Source organism: Abramis brama (assembly GCF_963993115.1).
Source record: "Abramis brama genome assembly, chromosome: 1".
Classification (NCBI taxonomy): domain Eukaryota; kingdom Metazoa; phylum Chordata; class Actinopteri; order Cypriniformes; family Leuciscidae; genus Abramis; species Abramis brama.
Genome location: NC_139963.1, coordinates 59532090 through 59557527, shown reverse-complemented (window position 1 = coordinate 59557527; position 25438 = coordinate 59532090). Strand labels below are relative to the sequence as shown.

The 25438-nt window shown below is 35.6% G+C and overlaps 1 protein-coding gene and 1 long non-coding RNA gene across 2 annotated transcripts; one reads left to right on the top strand and one right to left on the bottom strand.

Annotated features, from left to right (window-relative positions):
- Positions 1 to 15390: 15390 nt before the first annotated feature.
- Positions 15391 to 16164, bottom strand: LOC311081823 (putative inhibitor of apoptosis; the record flags this gene model as incomplete). The annotated part of the gene is made up of 1 exon (XM_084112527.1): positions 15391 to 16164. One exon carries the CDS (start codon positions 16162 to 16164, stop codon positions 15391 to 15393), a length of 774 nt encoding a protein of 257 aa, XP_083968653.1.
- Positions 16165 to 16577: 413 nt separating this feature from the next.
- LOC311098178 lies at positions 16578 to 18590 on the top strand. Its single transcript, XR_014609400.1, has 3 exons — positions 16578 to 17609; positions 18294 to 18418; positions 18506 to 18590. It is a non-coding gene; the product is annotated as an uncharacterized lncRNA (long non-coding RNA).
- The last annotated feature ends 6848 nt before the right edge of the window (positions 18591 to 25438 follow it).

Below are 25438 nucleotides of genomic sequence, written 5' to 3'. Positions count from 1 at the left end.
ACTGTGCAGGGGAAAGGCCTATTCCATTCAACGGTGTGTTTCTATACTCCAGGAGAGCAATGTATGGATCTCTGTTACTGTCTTGTGCTTTTTTCAGCAGATTTTTTATTGTTTGCACTGCCCTCTCTGCCTGACCGTTTGACTGTGGAAATCCAGGACTTGAGGTAGCATGAATGAACTCCCAGCTGGCTGCAAATGCTCGCATTTCAGCACTTACAAACTGTCTACCATTATCTGAAAAGAGTTCATCTGGCACTCCGTGTCTGGCGAACATTGATTTGAGAACCGCAATGACTTGCTTGCTTGTCATATCATTCAACTTAGCGATTTCGGGGTACTTGGAAAAAGTAGTCCACAACGAGGAGGTAATCAGCATCTCTGAAGTGAAACAAATCCATTCCAAGCTTTGACCATGCTCTTTCTGGGACAGGATGTGACACAAGTGGCTCTCTGGAATTGCTGTTTCTGTGCTTATTGCAGATGTCACATTTACTGACAACATCTTCAATTTGCTTTGCCATCCCTGGCCAGAACAAAACATCTCTGGCTCTTTCCTTGCACTTTACGATACCCATGTGTGCTTCATGGATTCTTTCAAGCATTTCATCTCGCATTTTGTTTGGGACTACTAGTTTACCATTTTTGAACAATAGTCCATCTGTGTAACTCAGTTCCTCTCTAAAGGTCCAGTACTGCTGGATAGGTTTTGGTACTTGTCCTCTTGAGTTTGGCCACCCTGACTGAACCGCTTCTCTGACTAATCTCAATTCCTCATCCTCTACAGTTGCTGACTGAAACTGTTCTTTTTTTTCCTTTGAAACAGGTAACTGGTGAAGTATAAAACTCACTTCTATCTCGTCCTCTTCTCTGCTGTCCTGGGTGCAATGCTCTTGAAGGTAAGCTCTGCTCAATGCATCTGCAATGTGCAACTCCTTTCCTGGAACATATCTCACCATTAGGCTATACTTTTGCAGTCTCATCATCATTTTTTGCAGTCTGGACGGAGCTTTATGGAGTGGCTTTTTGAAAATGATCTCCAACGGCTTGTGGTCGGACTCAACCTGAATGCAGCGTCCATACAGATATTGGTGGAATTTTTCACAGCCATGCACAATTGCTAACAGCTCTTTTTCAATTTGTGCATAGTTTTTTTCACAATCTGTTAGTGCTCTCGAACCGTACGCTACTGGCTGTCCCTCCTGAAGAATCACAGCTCCTAGACCTTCTGAGCTGGCATCCACAGACAAGGTAACTGGCTGGCTCACATCATAAAATTTCAACACTGGTGCTGTACTCACTAGCACTTTCAGACGATTGAAACTGTCTTGTTGTATACTCTCCCAATGCCAGAGTGTTTCTCCTTCCAGCAGCTTTCTGAGAGGTGCAGTCACTTCTGAAAGATTTGGGATAAACTTTGCAACATGCCTAAGAACCTCTGCAGGGCTGACTTGTCCTGTGGCTCCGGCATCTCAAGAATAGCTCTTACTTTTCCATTGTCAGGTTTCAGTCCATCTTTGCTTAGCACGTGACCTATGTAGCTGATTTCACTTAGGCCAATCTTGCATTTGTTTCTGTTCAGTTTCAGGTTTATGCTTCTCAGTTTTTCTAACAACTTCCTCAGTCTGCTGTCGTGTGAGTTTTGTCTTCTCCCCACACCAAAATGTCATCCATTACATTAACTACTCCTTCCATTCCTTCCAGATGCTGAGACAAACACCTTTGGAACACCTCTGGAGCTGATGAAATCCCAAAAGGAAGCCTTGTAAAACTGTACCTCCCCAAGGGTGTGTTAAATGTACAGAGTTTAGAACTGTCCTCATCCAGCCGGATCTGCCAAAATCCCTGATTTGCATCCACCACAGAGAATATCTTGGCTCTGGGCATTTCTGCAACAACTTCCTCAAGCGTTTTAAGAGGATAATGTTCCCTTCGTATTGCTCTGTTTAGATCTTGAGGGTCTATACAGATCCTAATCTTGTTGGGTTTTACTATTGTCACCATACTATTTACCCATTCTGTGGACTCAGTCTGTTTTTTGATGACACCCATCTCTTCCATACGTTTCAGTTCTCTTTCAATGTCTTTTTTCAAGGCTACTGGAACTTTCCTGGGTGCATGAATCACTGGCATGACCTCAGGCTTTGTCTGAATGTGGTGGACCCCTGGAACACAACCCAGTCCTGTAAACAAATCTTCAAATTCACTCAGAATATCTTTTGATGTGTCTCTTGTTATTTCATACATCCTTTTTATCACTCCCAAAGTGTTGCATGATTCTCTTCCCAGAATTGCACAGGCATTTTGCTCTATGACTTGAAATTCAAGAGTGTACAGCTTGTCTTTGTACTGGCATTCAAGGCGTTGCTGACCAAAGGGCGACATCTTGTGGCCTGAATATGTCACTAGGCTACATCCTGATTTTCTTATGTCACTTCTGTCAACCTTTAATGCATCCAGGTCTCGCACTGATATGACATTACAGTCTGCACCTGTATCTAACTTTACAATCAGCTTCTGGTTGTTTACCTTGAGGGTTTCAGTCCACTGTTGTACTCCATTTTGCAGTTCTTTCTTTTTCACTTCATCACTGATTTGATACAGTTCAGTCTCCATCTCAATGGTTCCAAGAAACATTTCATCGTCTTGATCGATTCCATGAATTCTTCGTTGTTTCTCTGTTTGTGCGCGAGTCATGCACTTCTTTGCATAATGATTCTTTTTGTGGCAGGCTTTGCATATCTGTCCGTATGCAGGGCATTTTTTGGGTTTGTGTTTGTATCCACATCTTGTGCATTCTCCTAGTGACTTCTTTGGCTGAATAAATTCTTTTTCTTTTTTCACATTCTTCTGTTTGTGAATTTTGTGCACTGGGATTTCAATTTCTTCTTGCAGTGATTTTAATTGGTTTTGACTCACCTCACTGGCACGGCAAATATCCACTGACCTACGTAGGGTTAAATCGGGTTCCCGTAACAACCTGGCTCTGATCTGGTCATTTGTAATACCACAAACAATTCGGTCCCTTATCAGTGACTCGGTAAGTTCTCCAAACTCACAATCCTTCGCTTTATTCTTTAAGTCACATAAGCATCAATCGACTCTGTTTGGCCTTGTGCTCTAATAAAGAACAAATGTCTCAGGTATGTCAGGTTTTTTCGTGGTTCGCAGTATTTGGCAAACAGCTCTTTTAATGTCTCGAAGTCGTCAACATCATCATCAAATGTAAACGTGTTGAATACCTTGATTGCATCATCTCCTGCGACGTGCAGAAAAGTGGCACACTTTATTTTTTCCGACTTCTCTGAGATTCAACTCGCGATAAGATACAGTTCAAATCGCTGGATCCAACCTCTCCAGTTTTCGGCTAGGTTTCCTTCCAAGCACAGAGCTCCCGGGGGCTTCAGCTGATCCATAATTTATAACTTTAACCACTTCTGACACCATGTAATATATTGAAGACAAGAAACTGCATGTGGTTGAACTAAACTCTCTTTACTTGTGTGTGTCTATCCAACACAGATGGTGACGCAATGGCGCCTCACAGTGTTCACACAATTACACTACAACATGTACACATAATATATGACATAAAGAGACCCCAGACACACAATTTGTCTATTTTTAACTTCAGTCCCCCCAAAATTGGAAAAGTATCATTTATGTTACATTTATTAAATTGTTATGAGGGACACATGAGCATATTCCTAAAGATAATGAATATAACTAATTTGGATGATAAAAAGTCCTCAGAACTGTGCACTGTTTGTTTATTGGCAGGTTATGGAGTCAGTCGCGTCGCAGCATCTTCAGTGGCGATTCTAGACCACAGTAACTGGGGGGGCCAGGCAGGGGCCACTTGTGCTTTTAGGGGGCACACCTTTAACATTCATCTTAACCTATTTTCAGTATTATTTCAAGTCATTTTTCACCATGTCATGCATGACTGCAATCTCTAGAAAAAGCTAATAAATTATATTAGCTAAGCTAATAAAACAATTTCAATTCAATTGAATGTTTCATTATGTTTAATTGTAGTGTGATATAATGATCAATAATAACACATTTTTAGCATCTAAGCACATCTAGGCACTTTTTTACACCTGGGGTGGGCGATATGGCAATAATATCATATCACGATTTTATTTTATTTTTTTCAGGAAAATCACGATGTTATCACGATTCTTTTTTCATGTTGGTTTTACTATTTTGCAAGTGACTGAGCATTACAGCCAAACTAATGTCCCTATTTTAAAAACAAAGCCTTATAGGTAGCAAAATATAGGTAACAAAATATAAAATAAAAAAGAATGGCAGACATTTAGGCCAAAGTGGCGAAGATAAAAATCTTTGTCATTATTTTCTTTGTTATTAAAAATTAAGAACAGAGATACATCTTACACATACACAACTTAATATACAAATGAAATAATCAGTGCTTTATTTTTTCAGCTATAGGTGTATTTAACAGTAGAATTGAAGAAAGTAATTAAATGAACAAATATGAAAATAAAACACAACAGACTTAAAGTTCTCAGTCAAGAGCAGTGAATGATTTCCTCTGTGTGTTTTGTTGTTTTATTAACATTAAAGGGATAGTTCTCCCCCAAAAAAGTCATAATTTACTCTCTTAAGTTGTTTTAAACCCGAATAAGTTTCTTTCTTCTGTTGAAAATAAACGTTATTTGAAAGAATGTGAGTAACCAAACAGTTGATGTACCCCTGTGACTTCCATAGTATATTTTTTTCCTACTATGTATGGAAGTCAATGGGGACCAGCAACTGTTTGGTTTTGGGTGAACTATCTCTTTAAGGACAAGCAGCAGCATGTTTATTATTGAGCCTACTGTCTCTTTAAGAACTGCACGCGACGCGTCTAATATACACGCATATGCAGATTTTAATTAATCTATTAAATAATATGCAGACAAGCAGATTTTAATTCATTTTCTCTGTTTGCTTTCACTTTAGACATAACCAACTTTGTTTATGTAAATATTGTCTGTATTTGACAGTATTAGCGCAATATAAGACTCAAAAGATAACTTAGTCCAGTAACAGGCTTTTAGTGCATGTGCGCGTCGAGTGTACGCGCTCAGTAAAGCGCATAATTTGAACAGCGCATCAGCAGCGAATGACATGTTTAACCGGCAAGGCTTTATGCAAATAATGAACTTTTGTGAACTGCAGTGTCTCGTTCCTCTGCGTTAACATTTGATGTGAATATACGTCGTGATGCAGTGAAGCCAATATGGAGCTTAAAATATGACAATATGATTTGAATTTGAATTGTGTAAATTTGAATTATTTACAAGTGAAATCTAACAAAATTGAATTTTAGGTGGTAGTTTAAATAGTTCTGAATTTGATTTTTTTTAAACGAATATTGAACATTTGAAATTTAACAAATTGAATGTTTTTATGGCTGAATTTTATAGACATGTATTTTCAAACAGCTAGTTTTTTTTGTTCTGAATTCATATACTGCAAATATTCAGTTTAAAAAAAATACAGATTCAAGTTTTCAAGATGAAGAAATTCGGAACTTCAAATTCAGTTTTCTAAAATTCAAGTTCAAAAATTCAAGTTCAAAAATTCAGATCTTACAGAAAGTAGGTCACAGGTCATCCACAGGGAAGAGTAAAGGATCTCAGATAAGTCGAACAGAGCATTTTGGCTGCACTGCAGTAGTTTTCTGCCGCAAACGCGGTGGTGGTTCAAGAGAATCCGTGTATCTTTCGTTCAGTCGTTTTTTTATTTAATATTAAGAGTAGAAAAATGAGAAAACAGCTTGAGTATTAGATTTCTAATATAATAATAGTCCGCTGTATGGCGCTCATAATATGACAAAACGATTTGAATTTGAATTGTGTAAATTTGAATTATTTGCAAGTGTAATCTAACAAAATTGAATTTTAGGTGGTAGTTTAAATAGTTCTGAATTTGATTTTTTTTAAACGAATATTGAACATTTGAAATTTAACAAATTGAAATGTTTTTATGACTGAATTTTATAGACATGTATTTTCAAACAGCTAGTTTTTTTGTTCTGAATTCGTATACTGCAAATATTCAGTTAAAAAAAAAACAGATTCAAGTTGTTTTTTATTTAATATTAAGAGTAGAAAAATGAGAAAACAGCTTGAGTATTAGATTTCTAATATTCTAGTAGCCTATAGTCCGCTGCAGCAGTTGCACGGAGCTTACAAAACGCGTGTACTGCAACTATAGGCTACATTTAATTTTCTCATCAAACAACTAGACTAACGAATGGCTCGGTACAACAGAAGAGCCTAGAAAGGGCTTTTTCTCTGTGTAGACCAGCAGTTGGTCTGAATTTGCTATAACCTATAGGCTAGCCTATTTTCCGGACTGTATAGGCTAAGTCACGTTTTATCATGAAACACGCTGTGATTTATTCCAAAGTGACTCAGGCATATATAATGCAACGTTATAACGTTAAATAATCTAAATGTTGACTTTCAAAAGTAGGCGCGCCAAGAAGGCTATTCTCTGTATTTTGGTTCATTTTTGGTGAGCGCCAGAAAGATCTAAAGAGAAGCGCTAAAGGAGTGCATCATGTTGTTTTATTTATTTTTCAATGGCATGATATTTTGTAGTCATTTTGAATGTACACAAATAAAAATATACATTTTACTGTTTCGAATGATGTCATATTATCTGTATGACTATAAATAACAGAGTATTAAGTTATTTCCCAGCAGTAGAACAAATCCAAGAGATGGCGCTCGCGCATCGCGCTCTCACACAACATAGTATCAGTTCTGGCGTTGCTTCATATCGCAGACTGTTCATTATAAAAATGAAACACAATCAACCAAACATATAAAAAGTTATTCTGCCTAATTTAATTGGTCTGTTGTACAATATAAAGGACAAGCTGTGCCGCACACAGTCCTACTTGTTATTCCAAACATTTACCTTGCTGTGAAGACGCTGATTTGGCCTATATGCCTACGTGTATTTTGGGACTCGACTGAAGTATGACGCCTTTTTATTTGTATTATAATATAATATATTAAAATACAAAATTGTAGCGAAAATGAGACGGAACAAACCCACAAACTAAATATTCTTTCAGAATATTAATTCAAACAGAATATTAAGTGAAGATTTGGTCAGAGGTCCCATGATGCAAACAGATTTCAGCAGGAAATACTCATGACCTCCGGGCTGTCTCAAGCCCCAAACATTATACGCACCAAGAGACATACACCTATCAAAGTCCATAAAACTCAACATCCCGGTGCCAGAGAGTCTGCAAAAGGACTTTTATGAGCCCAGCTAAAGGAAGAACGTGTCAATAGGAGTTTTTTTTTAAAAAGACAGATTGGTTCACAACATTCCTGAATGTACAAACAGAGTTTCTTGTCTCTTCTAAACCAGAGAACTGAGATTTTACCTAACTATACATAAAATCATTCAAGAACCATTTTCAATGGACTCTTTACATCATACATCAAAGCATCATACATCATTCTATGTGTTTCTACGATACATGTGTCCATTTAATATGCTTTAATCCCATATAACTCATGTAATTGTTATAATTATTAGGTGTGTGAATGAAAGTGTGTACTGTTTAATTTCAATATGATCGTATGCTCATGATTCAAAAGATGGCTTTAATTAAATCTGTGTAAAATGTTTCATATTCTGATAATTAGAAATCATGCCTAAACTGTTACATCTGGTTTTTAAATAGAGAAACCCCCCCAGGGAAGACATGATTTATGACTTGGAAAACAAAGCCAGTGTCTAATTGGTCCAATCTCTTCAGGAGGGGGGACAAACTTTTGAGTTTAAATTAAGGACCCGAAGAAGAGTGCTCTCTCTCCGTGCGCTCTCTAAGCTGCTCTCTCCGTTCGCTCTCGAAGCTCCCTCTCAGACTAGAAAACATGTAACAAACGTGAAGACGAAGGAACCCCAAATTTAACATCAGAAGAATGGGTTCAACAGTAGTAGTACTTATGGGGGACCTTATGTCAAAATGATTAATGACTTTGACCTTTGACCTTTTGGCAGGTTGAACTTCCGGTGACCTTTATGATTGACGGGTTGAACTTCCGGAATGCGGTCATGGGATTAACCTATTGACCCTGCTAGCCTGTCGATCATGGGTTTTGACAGTTAGTTTTGAACTATGACCTATCTAGGACTAAATCATAATTTTGACGGTTAGTTTTTGACCTAAATCATAGTTTTGCCGTTTGTTTGAACTTTGTCCCAGTTATATGTGTGTGTGTGTGTGTGTGTGTGGTTATATGGCTTGTGCCTGCGCCCCCACCGCAGTGAAAGTGAGAAGCGTATGTCACACAAAATAATCTCATCCTTTAAAATAAAACATACATTGAAACCAATTATTTTAGATGAATAAAAGTATATAAAATAAAAAGCTACTAAAACCAATTATTTTAGATAAAAATTACATAAACATTCTATCTTTTATATAATTTATATAATTTATATAATCTAAAGCAATTTAACTAAGGTTGAAAATATTCTGTTCTTTTAAAAGCTTACTAAAACCAATAGTTTTAGCTGAATAAAAGTGTATAAAACATTCTATCCTTTATATTCTATCCTTTATATAATTTATATAATATAAATTATATAATCTAAGGTTGAAAAAAAACATTCTATCCTTTAAAAGTATATAATGGAATGCTTACACAGTATATCTTGCAAAAAAGAATAAAAATAAAAATCTTCTTACATGTTTGTAAGTCGGACGGTCTCTGACTTCAGTGATCAAGATATCAGGGGGTGAAATTATAATCCTAAAAGTTTAAAAATGTTTTAAAGTTGTAATAATGCTTTTAAAATCAATGAATTATTAAAAGTGGTAAAACAAAAACACTCCTTTCCTGTATGAGCTCACCAGCGTCTATGCACGCCCCCTCTCCGTCTGAGCTCTGACCCCCTCCTTTGCATACTCCTTTGCATCGTGAAATCTCACACTAACAAAACATACCTTTAAAAGTGTATAATATAAAATAAAATATCTTGCTAAAGTTGAAAAACATACCGTTCCTTAAAAGTATAATATAAATATCTTATTGATCCAATTATTTTAGTTTTAGATGAATAAAAAATGACTGAGTTAAAATTAACACATCAATGTCCATACCACTGATGCCCACAAAAATAATTAAACTAAAGTTGAAAAACATACCTTTAAAAGTGTATAATATAAAATAAAATAATTTTACTAAGGTTGAAAAATATTCTGTTCTTTTTAAAAGAATATAAAATAAAAAGCTTACTAAAACCAAGTCATTCAGCTGAATAAAATCATCTTACCTTATTTTAGAAAGTTGAAGTATACCATTGATGTCCACAAAAAATGCAATGTATGAATGGATTCAAAATTGTTTTACACAACTGAATTCACATAGTCATTCCTGAATGACCTCACACTGTTTCAAAACATAAGGAGCGCGTGTCTGTGTGTGTGTGTGTGTGTGTGTGTGTCTGTGCGCGCCCCTTCACATGTGAGCTCTGACCCCCCTCCTTACAGTGTAACTGTCAAGTGAATCTCACACTAACAAAAGCTGAAAAAACATTCTATTCTTTATAATCTACTAAAACCAATTCTTTCAGTTTTATAAAAAATCATCTTACATGTTTATAGAGAGTTGAAGAAGCTCTTAACACATCAATTCCATACGAATGGGTCACAAAAATAATTTAACTAAAGTTGAAAAAAATATTCTGTTCTTTTTAAAAGTATATAATGAAATACTTATAAAATCTACCGAACCAAGTATTTCAGTTTTAGATAAACAAAACTGTCTCAAAACATAGCGCGTCTAATGTATGTGTGTCAAAAAGTAAAGGAGCCGTGCGCGTTTCTGTGTGTGCATGTGTGTGTGTGTGTGTGTGTGTGTCTGTGCGCGCCCCTTCACATGTGAGCTCTGACCCCTCTCCTTCGCATACCAGAGCACGGTGAAAGTGAGGAAGGGGTTTCCTAATATCACACTAACAAAAGTTGAAAAACATACTGTTCCTTAAAAGTGTATAAATAAAATGGTTATAAAAATATACTGAAACCAATTATTTTAGATGAATAAATAAAATTCATCTTACATGTTTAGAGTTACAACTCTTGAACTTACAAGTTCAAGAAGCTCTTAAAGACATAAATCACAGAGTGGTTCTCTCTCACACCAGCGTCTCTGACTCAGAGGGTTGTATTCAGTGATGGGATGAGACATTTTGAATGCTGTGTTGGGGGTAAATTAATTTCAAAGTTTAAATGATATCTTTTTAAAAAAATATTTGTTTCATAACATATAGATGTCCATACATCCTATGAATGAGACTGCAGTTGTAATAGAAAAGACTTTTTTTTTCCTGACTCTGCTCCTTCGCATTCCTGAGCACAGTGAAAGTGATAATAATGTTTTAAATTTCACAAAAATAATATAAAATAAATACCTTGCTAGAAATCTACTGAAATGCTTGTAAAAAGAATAAAATTCATCTCACATGTTTAGAGAGTTACGATTCTTGAACTTATGTGTTCAAGAAGCTGTTGAGAGCCATAAATCACAGAGTGGTTCTCTCTCACACCAGCGTCTCTGACTCCTAGGGTTTATTCAGCGATCAGAATGAGACATTGTGTTAGGGCTAAATTTATTTCAAAGTTTAAATGATATCTTTATAAAATGTAAATGTATAAAAAATGTATAAAAAAGTCTCTCAAACAGAGGCCCTCGCTCGTGTCTATGCTGCATTCTGACATCCCCTCCTTTCATTTCCAGAGGTAACAGTGACACTGTGAAGTGTATCTCACACTAACTAAAGTTAAAAAACATTCTGTTCTTTATAAGTATATAAAAAATATTCTCTCTCTCATCTAAAAGCATAACCTTAAAAAGTTTGCATTAGATATTTTAAAAGATTGATTAAATTAAATCTTTAAAGTTTCAATACATACTCATCTTCTATTTATCTGTACTTATGTATGATATAAATTATTATTTTTTGCTTAACGGTGACCTAAAGTATAATTGTTATTAAACAATGTCTGTTCAAAAACTGTACTTGGTCGTCTTAAATCTCATTTATACGAAAAAGATTCAACCAGCATTTTTTTGTCCATGTGGGGGTTTCAACTTTTATGGTGGGGCTTTCCATAGCTATCCCGTACATCTAAACAGAACCATCACAGAAAACTACATTTTCAAAATGTAAACAAAAGTTTTAGCTAAATAAAAACACCTTATTTCCAGAGAGGCAAAGTAGTTCTTTATGCAATGATAAAAACGATCCAAAAAAGCAAATAGTTTAAGTTGTCCTATAACAGCCCCAGGCCCTTCAGTGATAAACTACAGTGTGAACTGAAGCTTCAGGATATAGGGCGACAGACCAGATGAGTCTCGGGGGGAGTCTCTCTGCATTCCAGACTACATCCAAAGTTTACACTAATTTCATTTAAAAGTTTAAATCAAATCTTTAAAATCATATCTTCTTAGAAGATTTATGTATTATTGTTACTAAGCAGCGTCTGTCCAAAAACTTGAGATCTTAGATCTTTTGTCCATACAACATGAAACATGTTGTCAAAGTTTGTCACAATGTTTTTAAGAAATCCTAGGACTTTACATTGCTCTTATTTAGACAAAGTTGTATCATTTGGAAAATCATCACACAATTTGAGAGATGCAATGTGTGATAAGTAAAAATCACCCATCGTATAAGATCATTTTTACTTGTATCTCCCGAACTAGGGTGAAACCCTTTACTGAGAATATACCACCGGCCATCTACTCAAAATATATGTAGAAGTTTCAAATGTTAGCATTTGTTGATGGTGGTTGCATGAACAGACTTTGGGGAGAGCTATATCAGGAAGCTATGCCCTTTGACCTCCTCGATTTTGCAGGCCTTTTTGTTAAAGATTTTAGAAGATTCCCATCTAGCGGTGAAATTCTATTTTGCATTTAAACGAATAGTGCTTTCTAGCAGTTCTCCCATCTACTCGTTTTTTTTTTCAACTTTGGTAAATGTGCCAAGAATCTATGACAACGTGTCTTCCGATAGCGCTTCATCGAGTTTAATTGTACATGTTCTACCGTTATGATGTACTTGTTACATGTTCTACCGTACATGTTCTACCGTTCTATATAATGATTTACACAACCGAGCAATAGACCGTACCTTTGACTTACCCGTCGAGAAGAAAGTAGATTCCTAGATAAAAGCTATCCAGATATTTATTTACATACCGATAAATTAAATTTGAATTTAATTAAAACTTCTCCTGTGGCTCGGCTTAACTATGATCCAGCATTATATTGTACCGTGCAGTGCAGCCTTTCAAATGTGGCGGGGGCAGTATCAACGCCTCCCATATGGTCTAGCGGTTAGGATTCCTGGTTTTCATCCAGGCTGCTACTCAATAGTCGAATAATCATCAATAATAATTTTTAGTAATTCATAGTCTTAGAGGCCTACACGAACTGCAGAAACAAGCAGAATGTGTGAAAACTCAGTTTCAGTACCAAATCATTTTCACAAATACAATTATATTGAATTCAGAAAATTTCACTATGGAATACTTTATCTATCATAATTTCAATTTAGTACGTCATCATTTCAACTTTTCATCTCATAATTATGACGCATAGTCATAATTTCAACTTTTTAAGTCATCATTTCGACTTTTTGTCAATTACGCCTTTTTAATGTTTTAAAGTCATAATTTGGTTGTTGACTATAGTAGTGTTGCACCTGCATGTCCACTAACTCGCTTGTGAGAGTCAGAGTGTGTAAAGTAAGCTCTCATTAGTGTTAGTAGAGTATTACTGGACTGGTAGGGTTAGAATAAGTAATATTACAATAAAATATCTGTTGGTGGGCATCGCGATAAAGAGTTAGCAGATATTAAGCACATATTAAAATTAACATTTTTCAACCGAGCGAGTCTGCGCATGAGAGGCCTTCTTCAACTTTTTAATTCAGAATTACAATGACGCCTTTTTAATGTAATGCTTAAAACGTTTTTTAGTCATAATTTGGTTGTTGACTATAGTAGTGTTGATGATGAAACGTGCTAGTGCTTTTTGTACCTCTCTGGTATTATAGTGTTTCAAGATGGCGGAACGACACGGAAGCCTCCTTGGACTTACCCGCCCCATGTAAATAACAGATAAGAAATGATCTGATTTTAAGAAAGATCATTTTACACCCATGAGGACATATTTATGAATAAAGATGATGATTTTAGCTAATAAAATACCATTTTTCAATCTACACATGAGAGACCTTCAGAAGTCAGAACTTCAGCGGTTTAGGCCCGTTGGCGAAAACACTGCATGTGTAAGGTAGTTTTCCAGATTTTCACCCAAAATCAAATACTGTATGACACTTTTCAAAGTTAGAATAACCTGTTGTGTTCTGACACAAGGCCATTAACCGGTTCTTTTTGTTTTATAAATGTACTTTGCTTATTTCTAAATATCAACCTGATAAATATGAATTCACGATTAAACAAGATCATTTTTAAGAAAAAACATTTTTAAGAAAAATACAACTAAACCATGATAATGTTTAGTTTAGATGTGGATGATTAAGTTTCAGGCGTAGTGCAACCAGATTTCTCTAACATCTCACTCACAACGCAAAACGTTGTAAATAAACATTTTCAAACTGTAATTTTATTTTATTGATTATGGTGATTTAAAGTTTTTGTTATTAACTAATACCTTTATCTTTTAACTAACATCTAACCCCAAATAAACAGATAATGGAATGTTCACAATCTACATTGTTAGATATTCTCCTATGTATCTAAGTAGTTGTGCTTAAATCTTTGGCTGTATTTTGTCACACCGTAGTGATACAAAGTTCCAGACTTTGGTAAAACCTGCAGGTAAAATTCCACAAAAGTAAATTCTAATTCTTCATCATCATGAGCCATTTAAAACAAATACAGGAAAGCCACTATAGTGATCCGTTTTAGCTTTTGAATGTCTGTCATTGACATCTTGTTTCTTTTTGTACAGTTTGCAAAAAGGACATAGACTGTGGTCAAACATGTTAGGAATGTATCCTATACATTAGAGGTCCTTCTACACGATAGGCCTTTAACCGGTTCTTTTTTGTTTTATAAAAAAAAAGAAAACAAAAAATATGACTAAAAAAAATGACTAAATCTTTCTGCGATGCCTACGAAACATCGACGTAAAAGATGAGTATGGCTGTTTTTCTGTTACCTATTACGCTATAACTCGTCTAACTATTACACTTATTTTGTTATTTTGTGTGTGTGTCGCTAAACAACGGTTAAGCTAATGAATTACGGTTGATACGTGGTATTTTTACGTGAATTGATTCATTTTTTTATTCCGACCACACTTTGACACCATTGTTTTATTCGGCAGAATGCCGAAATATTTAATCTATCGTCAATTTCAATGGTTAGATAAATCATCTAACTATTATATCTAACAAGCACAGTCGCATTAGAGTCAGATTCTTGTTTATTTTGAACATTGTTATTGAACCGTTTTTCAATATTATTGAAAATAATTGTTAAATAAAAGCGCTATTGTTCTCGGCCTCATCAAAGTTCACATAGTTTTCACAGGAGCGTACCGTTTTTGAACAAGACTTTGTTTAAAAGATTTTGTTTGCATTTCTTCTGAAACACCCTGTTTTGAAATTGTTTAACATCGCTAGCGTAACACTTACCGTACTGCCGGTTGTGATTGTATGGCGTTTTCTTTACACTTTTCCTACAGTTAGCTGTAATGTTAGTGAACTCTAGGTCTTCTCTTTGTTCATATACGACGGTATTCGCATGAATTGGCTTGAATTGTATCTTGATTTGATACGAGAGACATTTATTATATTATATTATTATACCATAAATGGCGCTAGAATGTATATTTTAATATTTAAATCTCTGTGCATACAACAAAATTACTTTTGTTTGAAGAAAAACTCAGCGGGTGCTATTGAATCTATTAAACACCCCTGAATTCGGTAATGTTATCACATTTTAATTTCAACTAACTTACTTTTCAAATAACATCTTGTTGGTCAAATGAACTTAAAGCCTGCGCAAAATTATTCTTAAAAAACATTAACTTAAAGCATGCACATCCTAACTACTTTCTAAATGTTTGTAAATCCAAAAACTGTTGTCACTGTTGTCACTGGATTGTTTTTATGCATCAAGTTAAATGTAAATTTGCAAATCCAAATGATAGGAAAACTTTATGATAGGAAAGTACGGACGGCGTCTTTGACCAATCCTCTACATATGGGGCACTTGCGCAGAGAAGGCGCACATTCTTTGCACACAACTAGGTGACCACAGGGGATGAAGACAATGTTTACTTCCTTATCCATGCAAACTTTTCATGTGCGCTCCTCTTGAAGTCTTCTTAACTGTTCCTCCATAGGCAAGTCTGAAAGATCTTGACTCGGGGATGCAGCTTCATTTGTCTGGGCCGTCAGGCCACACTCAAATTCCATCTCCAAAGCAGGATTGTTCTCTTGTTCTCTCACAAATTCTCTCGAGTCACTGTCTCCATGAGTCAATAGCCGCTCAAATAGTCTTGGAAATCTTGCTTGAATCTGATGAACAAACTCTTGGCCCTTTTCTTGCAGCAGGTATTGACATCTTGGAAACCACTTGGCATGTTCTACCCATGGATCATCACCAGACTCCCAACATCTGAGTCCACCATCGCATGAAAAGCACTTCACGTCATCATTACGACCAACATAGTAAAAACCAGCCTTAGCCAATTGGTCTGGTCGAACAGTTATTCTTGAGGGCCAGTAGACAAATGTGAGCGACCTTTCTTCACACCGTTGCATTGCCGATGCATTGAAAAGGCTAGATAAAGGTACATTATCTGCACGGTCACCTCGAATGAAGGGGCAGTTGGGGTAATGTCTCTGGTGCTCTGATACTGCACGATCTCCCGGTTCCCAGTTGCTAAGCTGGCCTCCACAACTGAAGCAAGCCACTCTGTCGCCCTGACCAAGGTAGTAGAAACCACTTTTGGCAAGCTCGGCCGGACTTACTGGTGCAAGAGTCCAATTCTGAAAGGTGTCAAGGCGTTCCTGTTCCCGACGCATGCCAGGATTGTGACAAGCCGGAGGTTGCTGGTGAGACATATCCATGTTTAAGTAAACTCCTCCGTTTGGCCTGAAACGGATGTCGCAGGGGTGGAAAGCTCTCAGTTGCGAAGCGGGGAAAAGGGTGAAGACATAAAAATGGGACCACAGGGCGTGTCCACTCAAGCCCTTCTCTCTGCCGGACTAGTGTCTAGTCATCCATGGCAGAACGCATCATCTTATTAAAAAATGTAATGAGAACAAGAACAACACCACAAAATGTCCTTTCTTCTGTACACGGCGGGGCAAAACAGTTGTATCATTTGATACAACTGTATTGCCGCCTCGGGAATATGGTAATTAAAATGCAGAAAACAAATATTGAAATATTGAATTATTCTAAATATTATGAGCTCAGACATTTTTTACCAGAATTTTATTTCAACGTTATACTTTCATACATTGAAGTAAAACGACAATAACGACATTTACAGATGGTCTAACCAGAATAAAAAATCTCTGCAGGCTATCATGTTTTGCTCCAGGCTATAGTTGACCAGACTTTCAACTAATTCACCAACGTCAGTTTTTGCATTTTTTGACACCAGTGACACACAGAGATCCGTTACAAAAGTCCATATAGCGAGTATTTCTGTGATTTCGAATTCGTCACAACATCCACCCAACACATCCAGAACTTTTCTGAGGATTACGCCGTTCGGCTCTTTGCCGTTAAAAAACATGGGCGTTACATCAGGCCATGGCTTTGTCAAGCCTCTTACGACGTCCATTTCATTTTTGAGATTTGTCACACGTTTGGTATCCTGCGCACAATCTTTTTTCATATCACGCGCAGCGTCGATGATCCTGTGCATCAAGCCAACCATTTGGCCTCTAAAATAATCTTTAAACATAGAGTCCAGCATATCTCTTAAACGACACTCTTTGCCCGTGGCACACTCACACACCGGAGGATAATTGTACCCCGTATCGCCAGAACTCAACGGGGAGTCGCTCTCCTTTAGGTTTTGCGTTGCCATTTTTTCAGCTTTTCGAAGAGTCTACTGAATCTCCTGCAATGTTCCTGGAATCTCCCTTGCGGTACAATCGTGCCTTGTGCGTTAATGCGCAGAAGTTTGTGGGTCAGAAGTTTGCGTCAGGTTCAGGACTTTCAACTTTTGTTGCAGTGGCGCAGCAGTCCGAGGCTAGTAGAGCTAGAGTAGAGCGTGTAATGTCGTGAAATATTTATCAGGCTGGGGTCCACCCACCCTGTTGTGTAGAATGTATGGAGGTTGGCCTCAGGAAAGCCATAAATAACTAGTTCCTGCATAACCAACAAGTCCTACATGTCGCCAGAGAGAAGTTTGAATCGTTCGAGTCATACACACAAGTGCAGCGATGGAGCGCGTGAACACGAGCAGTGTGAGAGGATTCCTGAGATCTTGCGACGATCTGACTGAGAAGATTCGCTGTTTAATACAGAAGAAACTCATCAAGAAGTACTTGAGCAGGTATAAAAACCTATTTTATTTGTGGATTAAAGAATAGAATAAAGAATAGCCATTTCTATAATAAAAGTATTTCTCTCACTATGGACAACCAATCCCATGCATGCCAAACTATCATTTGGCATAACTAATCATTATCAACATATATTTTTTTGATAAAAGAGTTCCAAATGGCACTTATTTTTGACCCGCTAAGTGCTCCAAAGTTCACTTTGTCCACAAAAAAAAAGGAACTTAGTCTTAATTTAACGAAGGCTATGGATGTTAGGTAAATACGTTTATTAAATTGTACACATTCATTCATGTACACATGTTATGTGTTTCTTCTCCTTTCACATTAAATCACAATTTAGAAAAAAAGAAATTAGAAACAAATTGATTATTTTTGTAGTTGTTTAACATTTCTCAAAACATTTGTCAAATATGAAATGTTTAGTTTAGCTACTTGCACCTTATCTCGCACTTTGACCGTTATCAGCTATTATCAGATACTATTGTCCTAACATAGACTATTGTTTTAACTCTGGTTTAACCTGCTGTTCACCGGCCATCATGTGCTCTAACACCTGCAGCATCAGCCGGTTCATTGACTTTGAACTGGTGTATGAATGTGTTTATTTTATGTTAACTTTATTTTTGCTGTACATACATTTGATTCTTCTAACTGCTTGTCTTTGGTTAATACAGCTGGAGAAGAACAACAGGGAGGTTGGAAGATACAGTAGAGGAACTACAGAATAAATATGGAGAGAAAACAGCATTAAAAAGGATCAAGTCCATAGTGAAAAAAATCAGAAAAAAGAATATCAAACGTAGGAAAAGATTTATAATTTTACTTTGTTAGTAGTGAATATGTTTCTCAATCTTCAATCTTCTTAAAAAAATTTTTTTTTTAACAGATGGTGACGTTCAGACGCTGAGCATTCAAACACATTCTGGAAACATGACAAACCAACAGCCTAACAACCATCTACAACGACAGCATAATAATACTACTAATAATAATAATAATAATTCTACATCATTCGGACGGCTATTAATTCAGATCCCTAATCAGCTTACCTTCACAATTGACCAGAAGAATGGTGGGACAATAGTTGCTCCAATCATGGTAGAAAAGACAATATATGGTGATGTTAACATCAGTGTGGTGAGTGTCTGATAAGTTAGTCCATAGAGTGTGGAACTTTGCATCACTACGGTGTGACAAAATACAGCCAAAGATACTAAGTAGGAGAATATCTAACTGTAGATTGTGAACATTCCATTATCTGTTTATTTGGGGTCAGATGTTAGTTAAAAGATAAAGGTATTAGTTAATAACAAAAACTTTAAATCACCATAATCAATAAAATAAAATTACAGTTTGAAAATGTTTATTTACAACGTTTTGCGTTGTGAGTGAGATGTTAGAGAAATCTGGTTGCACTACGCCTGAAACTTAATCATCCACATCTAAACTAAACATTATCATTGTTTAGTTGTATTTTTCTTAAAAATGTTTTTTCTTAAAAATGATCTTGTTTAATCGTGAATTCATATTTATCAGGTTGATATTTAGAAATAAGCAAAGTACATTTATAAAACAAAAAGAACCGGTTAATGGCCTTGTGTCAGAACACAACAGGTTATTCTAACTTTGAAAAGTGTCATACAGTATTTGATTTTGGGTGAAAATCTGGAAAACTACCTTACACATGCAGTGTTTTCGCCAACGGGCCTAAACCGCTGAAGTTCTGACTTCTGAAGGTCTCTCATGTGTAGATTGAAAAATGGTATTTTATTAGCTAAAATCATCATCTTTATTCATAAATATGTCCTCATGGGTGTAAAATGATCTTTCTTAAAATCAGATCATTTCTTATCTGTTATTTACATGGGGCGGGTAAGTCCAAGGAGGCTTCCGTGTCGTTCCGCCATCTTGAAACACTATAATACCAGAGAGGTACAAAAAGCACTAGCACGTTTCATCATCAACACTACTATAGTCAACAACCAAATTATGACTAAAAAACGTTTTAAGCATTACATTAAAAAGGCGTCATTGTAATTCTGAATTAAAAAGTTGAAGAAGGCCTCTCATGCGCAGACTCGCTCGGTTGAAAAATGTTAATTTTAATATGTGCTTAATATCTGCTAACTCTTTATCGCGATGCCCACCAACAGATATTTTATTGTAATATTACTTATTCTAACCCTACCAGTCCAGTAATACTCTACTAACACTAATGAGAGCTTACTTTACACACTCTGACTCTCACAAGCGAGTTAGTGGACATGCAGGTGCAACACTACTATAGTCAACAACCAAATTATGACTTTAAAACATTAAAAAGGCGTAATTGACAAAAAGTCGAAATGATGACTTAAAAAGTTGAAATTATGACTATGCGTCATAATTATGAGATGAAAAGTTGAAATGATGACGTACTAAATTGAAATTATGATAGATAAAATATTCCATAGTGAAATTTTCTGAATTCAATATAATTGTATTTGTGAAAATGATTTGGTACTGAAACTGAGTTTTCACACATTCTGCTTGTTTCTGCAGTTCGTGTAGGCCTCTAAGACTATGAATTACTAAAAATTATTATTGATGATTATTCGACTATTGAGTAGCAGCCTGGATGAAAACCAGGAATCCTAACCGCTAGACCATATGGGAGGCGTTGATACTGCCCCCGCCACATTTGAAAGGCTGCACTGCACGGTACAATATAATGCTGGATCATAGTTAAGCCGAGCCACAGGAGAAGTTTTAATTAAATTCAAATTTAATTTATCGGTATGTAAATAAATATCTGGATAGCTTTTATCTAGGAATCTACTTTCTTCTCGACGGGTAAGTCAAAGGTACGGTCTATTGCTCGGTTGTGTAAATCATTATATAGAACGGTAGAACATGTACGGTAGAACATGTAACAAGTACATCATAACGGTAGAACATGTACAATTAAACTCGATGAAGCGCTATCGGAAGACACGTTGTCATAGATTCTTGGCACATTTACCAAAGTTGAAAAAAAAACGAGTAGATGGGAGAACTGCTAGAAAGCACTATTCGTTTAAATGCAAAATAGAATTTCACCGCTAGATGGGAATCTTCTAAAATCTTTAACAAAAAGGCCTGCAAAATCGAGGAGGTCAAAGGGCATAGCTTCCTGATATAGCTCTCCCCAAAGTCTGTTCATGCGACCACCATCAACAAATGCTAACATTTGAAACTTCTACATATATTTTGAGTAGATGGCCGGTGGTATATTCTCAGTAAAGGGTTTCACCCTAGTTCGGGAGATACAAGTAAAAATGATCTTATACGATGGGTGATTTTTACTTATCACACATTGCATCTCTCAAATTGTGTGATGATTTTCCAAATGATACAACTTTGTCTAAATAAGAGCAATGTAAAGTCCTAGGATTTCTTAAAAACATTGTGACAAACTTTGACAACATGTTTCATGTTGTATGGACAAAAGATCTAAGATCTCAAGTTTTTGGACAGACGCTGCTTAGTAACAATAATACATAAATCTTCTAAGAAGATATGATTTTAAAGATTTGATTTAAACTTTTAAATGAAATTAGTGTAAACTTTGGATGTAGTCTGGAATGCAGAGAGACTCCCCCCGAGACTCATCTGGTCTGTCGCCCTATATCCTGAAGCTTCAGTTCACACTGTAGTTTATCACTGAAGGGCCTGGGGCTGTTATAGGACAACTTAAACTATTTGCTTTTTTGGATCGTTTTTATCATTGCATAAAGAACTACTTTGCCTCTCTGGAAATAAGGTGTTTTTATTTAGCTAAAACTTTTGTTTACATTTTGAAAATGTAGTTTTCTGTGATGGTTCTGTTTAGATGTACGGGATAGCTATGGAAAGCCCCACCATAAAAGTTGAAACCCCCACATGGACAAAAAATGCTGGTTGAATCTTTTTCGTATAAATGAGATTTAAGACGACCAAGTACAGTTTTTGAACAGACATTGTTTAATAACAATTATACTTTAGGTCACCGTTAAGCAAAAAATAATAATTTATATCATACATAAGTACAGATAAATAGAAGATGAGTATGTATTGAAACTTTAAAGATTTAATTTAATCAATCTTTTAAAATATCTAATGCAAACTTTTTAAGGTTATGCTTTTAGATGAGAGAGAGAATATTTTTTATATACTTATAAAGAACAGAATGTTTTTTAACTTTAGTTAGTGTGAGATACACTTCACAGTGTCACTGTTACCTCTGGAAATGAAAGGAGGGGATGTCAGAATGCAGCATAGACACGAGCGAGGGCCTCTGTTTGAGAGACTTTTTTATACATTTTTTATACATTTACATTTTATAAAGATATCATTTAAACTTTGAAATAAATTTAGCCCTAACACAATGTCTCATTCTGATCGCTGAATAAACCCTAGGAGTCAGAGACGCTGGTGTGAGAGAGAACCACTCTGTGATTTATGGCTCTCAACAGCTTCTTGAACACATAAGTTCAAGAATCGTAACTCTCTAAACATGTGAGATGAATTTTATTCTTTTTACAAGCATTTCAGTAGATTTCTAGCAAGGTATTTATTTTATATTATTTTTGTGAAATTTAAAACATTATTATCACTTTCACTGTGCTCAGGAATGCGAAGGAGCAGAGTCAGGAAAAAAAAAGTCTTTTCTATTACAACTGCAGTCTCATTCATAGGATGTATGGACATCTATATGTTATGAAACAAATATTTTTTTAAAAAGATATCATTTAAACTTTGAAATTAATTTACCCCCAACACAGCATTCAAAATGTCTCATCCCATCACTGAATACAACCCTCTGAGTCAGAGACGCTGGTGTGAGAGAGAACCACTCTGTGATTTATGTCTTTAAGAGCTTCTTGAACTTGTAAGTTCAAGAGTTGTAACTCTAAACATGTAAGATGAATTTTATTTATTCATCTAAAATAATTGGTTTCAGTATATTTTTATAACCATTTTATTTATACACTTTTAAGGAACAGTATGTTTTTCAACTTTTGTTAGTGTGATATTAGGAAACCCCTTCCTCACTTTCACCGTGCTCTGGTATGCGAAGGAGAGGGGTCAGAGCTCACATGTGAAGGGGCGCGCACAGACACACACACACACACACACACACATGCACACACAGAAACGCGCACGGCTCCTTTACTTTTTGACACACATACATTAGACGCGCTATGTTTTGAGACAGTTTTGTTTATCTAAAACTGAAATACTTGGTTCGGTAGATTTTATAAGTATTTCATTATATACTTTTAAAAAGAACAGAATATTTTTTTCAACTTTAGTTAAATTATTTTTGTGACCCATTCGTATGGAATTGATGTGTTAAGAGCTTCTTCAACTCTCTATAAACATGTAAGATGATTTTTTATAAAACTGAAAGAATTGGTTTTAGTAGATTATAAAGAATAGAATGTTTTTTCAGCTTTTGTTAGTGTGAGATTCACTTGACAGTTACACTGTAAGGAGGGGGGTCAGAGCTCACATGTGAAGGGGCGCGCACAGACACACACACACACACACACACACACAGACACGCGCTCCTTATGTTTTGAAACAGTGTGAGGTCATTCAGGAATGACTATGTGAATTCAGTTGTGTAAAACAATTTTGAATCCATTCATACATTGCATTTTTTGTGGACATCAATGGTATACTTCAACTTTCTAAAATAAGGTAAGATGATTTTATTCAGCTGAATGACTTGGTTTTAGTAAGCTTTTTATTTTATATTCTTTTAAAAAGAACAGAATATTTTTCAACCTTAGTAAAATTATTTTATTTTATATTATACACTTTTAAAGGTATGTTTTTCAACTTTAGTTTAATTATTTTTGTGGGCATCAGTGGTATGGACATTGATGTGTTAATTTTAACTCAGTCATTTTTTATTCATCTAAAACTAAAATAATTGGATCAATAAGATATTTATATTATACTTTTAAGGAACGGTATGTTTTTCAACTTTAGCAAGATATTTTATTTTATATTATACACTTTTAAAGGTATGTTTTGTTAGTGTGAGATTTCACGATGCAAAGGAGTATGCAAAGGAGGGGGTCAGAGCTCAGACGGAGAGGGGGCGTGCATAGACGCTGGTGAGCTCATACAGGAAAGGAGTGTTTTTGTTTTACCACTTTTAATAATTCATTGATTTTAAAAGCATTATTACAACTTTAAAACATTTTTAAACTTTTAGGATTATAATTTCACCCCCTGATATCTTGATCACTGAAGTCAGAGACCGTCCGACTTACAAACATGTAAGAAGATTTTTATTTTTATTCTTTTTTGCAAGATATACTGTGTAAGCATTCCATTATATACTTTTAAAGGATAGAATGTTTTTTTTCAACCTTAGATTATATAATTTATATTATATAAATTATATAAAGGATAGAATATAAAGGATAGAATGTTTTATACACTTTTATTCAGCTAAAACTATTGGTTTTAGTAAGCTTTTAAAAGAACAGAATATTTTCAACCTTAGTTAAATTGCTTTAGATTATATAAATTATATAAATTATATAAAAGATAGAATGTTTATGTAATTTTTATCTAAAATAATTGGTTTTAGTAGCTTTTTATTTTATATACTTTTATTCATCTAAAATAATTGGTTTCAATGTATGTTTTATTTTAAAGGATGAGATTATTTTGTGTGACATACGCTTCTCACTTTCACTGCGGTGGGGGCGCAGGTCTCTGACACAAGCCATATAACCACACACACACACACACACACACATATAACTGGGACAAAGTTCAAACAAACGGCAAAACTATGATTTAGGTCAAAAACTAACCGTCAAAATTATGATTTAGTCCTAGATAGGTCATAGTTCAAAACTAACTGTCAAAACCCATGATCGATAGGCTAGCAGGGTCAATAGGTTAATCCCATGACCGCATTCCGGAAGTTCAACCCGTCAATCATAAAGGTCACCGGAAGTTCAACCTGCCAAAAGGTCAAAGGTCAAAGTCATTAATCATTTTGACATAAGGTCCCCCATAAGTACTACTAACAGTTTTATTCAAGCCATCTTACTCTCGTCTAAGTCTTCCTTTCTTTTCTTAGTTTCCTTTCTTTTCCGATTGAAAGTCTCGGTTTTAAGTTAAGTTTTGCTGCAAAGTTTCGGTCCACGATTGATTCACGGCTGCAACGCACGCTTTCAACTCCAAAGACTTTTCATTCATCCCCCAGCCACCACGTGACTGGTTTTCCCGAAGCTCTCCAAGCACGAGGAGATCAACCAACGGACCCCGAAAAAACCCTTTTTACCCAACAAAAGGGAACCCTCAAACGGAAACGCAAGTAGATACCTCCAGACATTTAAAAGCTTAACTGGTGTATAAAAATATTAACCTGTTTAAGAAACGATAGAAGGGTTAAATTAATGATTGATGGTTCATTCCAGGTCAGGTCTTACAAGTGCATAGAACTTCGGAATTTCCTTCCTCTTACCCTTAAACGCCTTTCTTAACTCATCCTTCCCTTTTTATTTTTCTTTATATATTTCTTTTTGTAATTCTTTCTGTAACTTGTATGAATGTGTGCGTGTGCGTGGGTTTGTGTTAGATATTTTAGCTAATCAGCTTTGTGTGTTAGTATATAATCAATAAAGTATTTTTCGTATTTAAAAAGATATTGCTTGTGTGTGTGCTTATCAAATTTATTGTCTTAAACTTCGATCTAAGTTATCGATGCTTTTATGCCCGAGGTTATTTCTTAATTTATTGTTAGCTGGGGATTAATTCTTTCTTAGCCAGGAAGATATTATATTTCCTA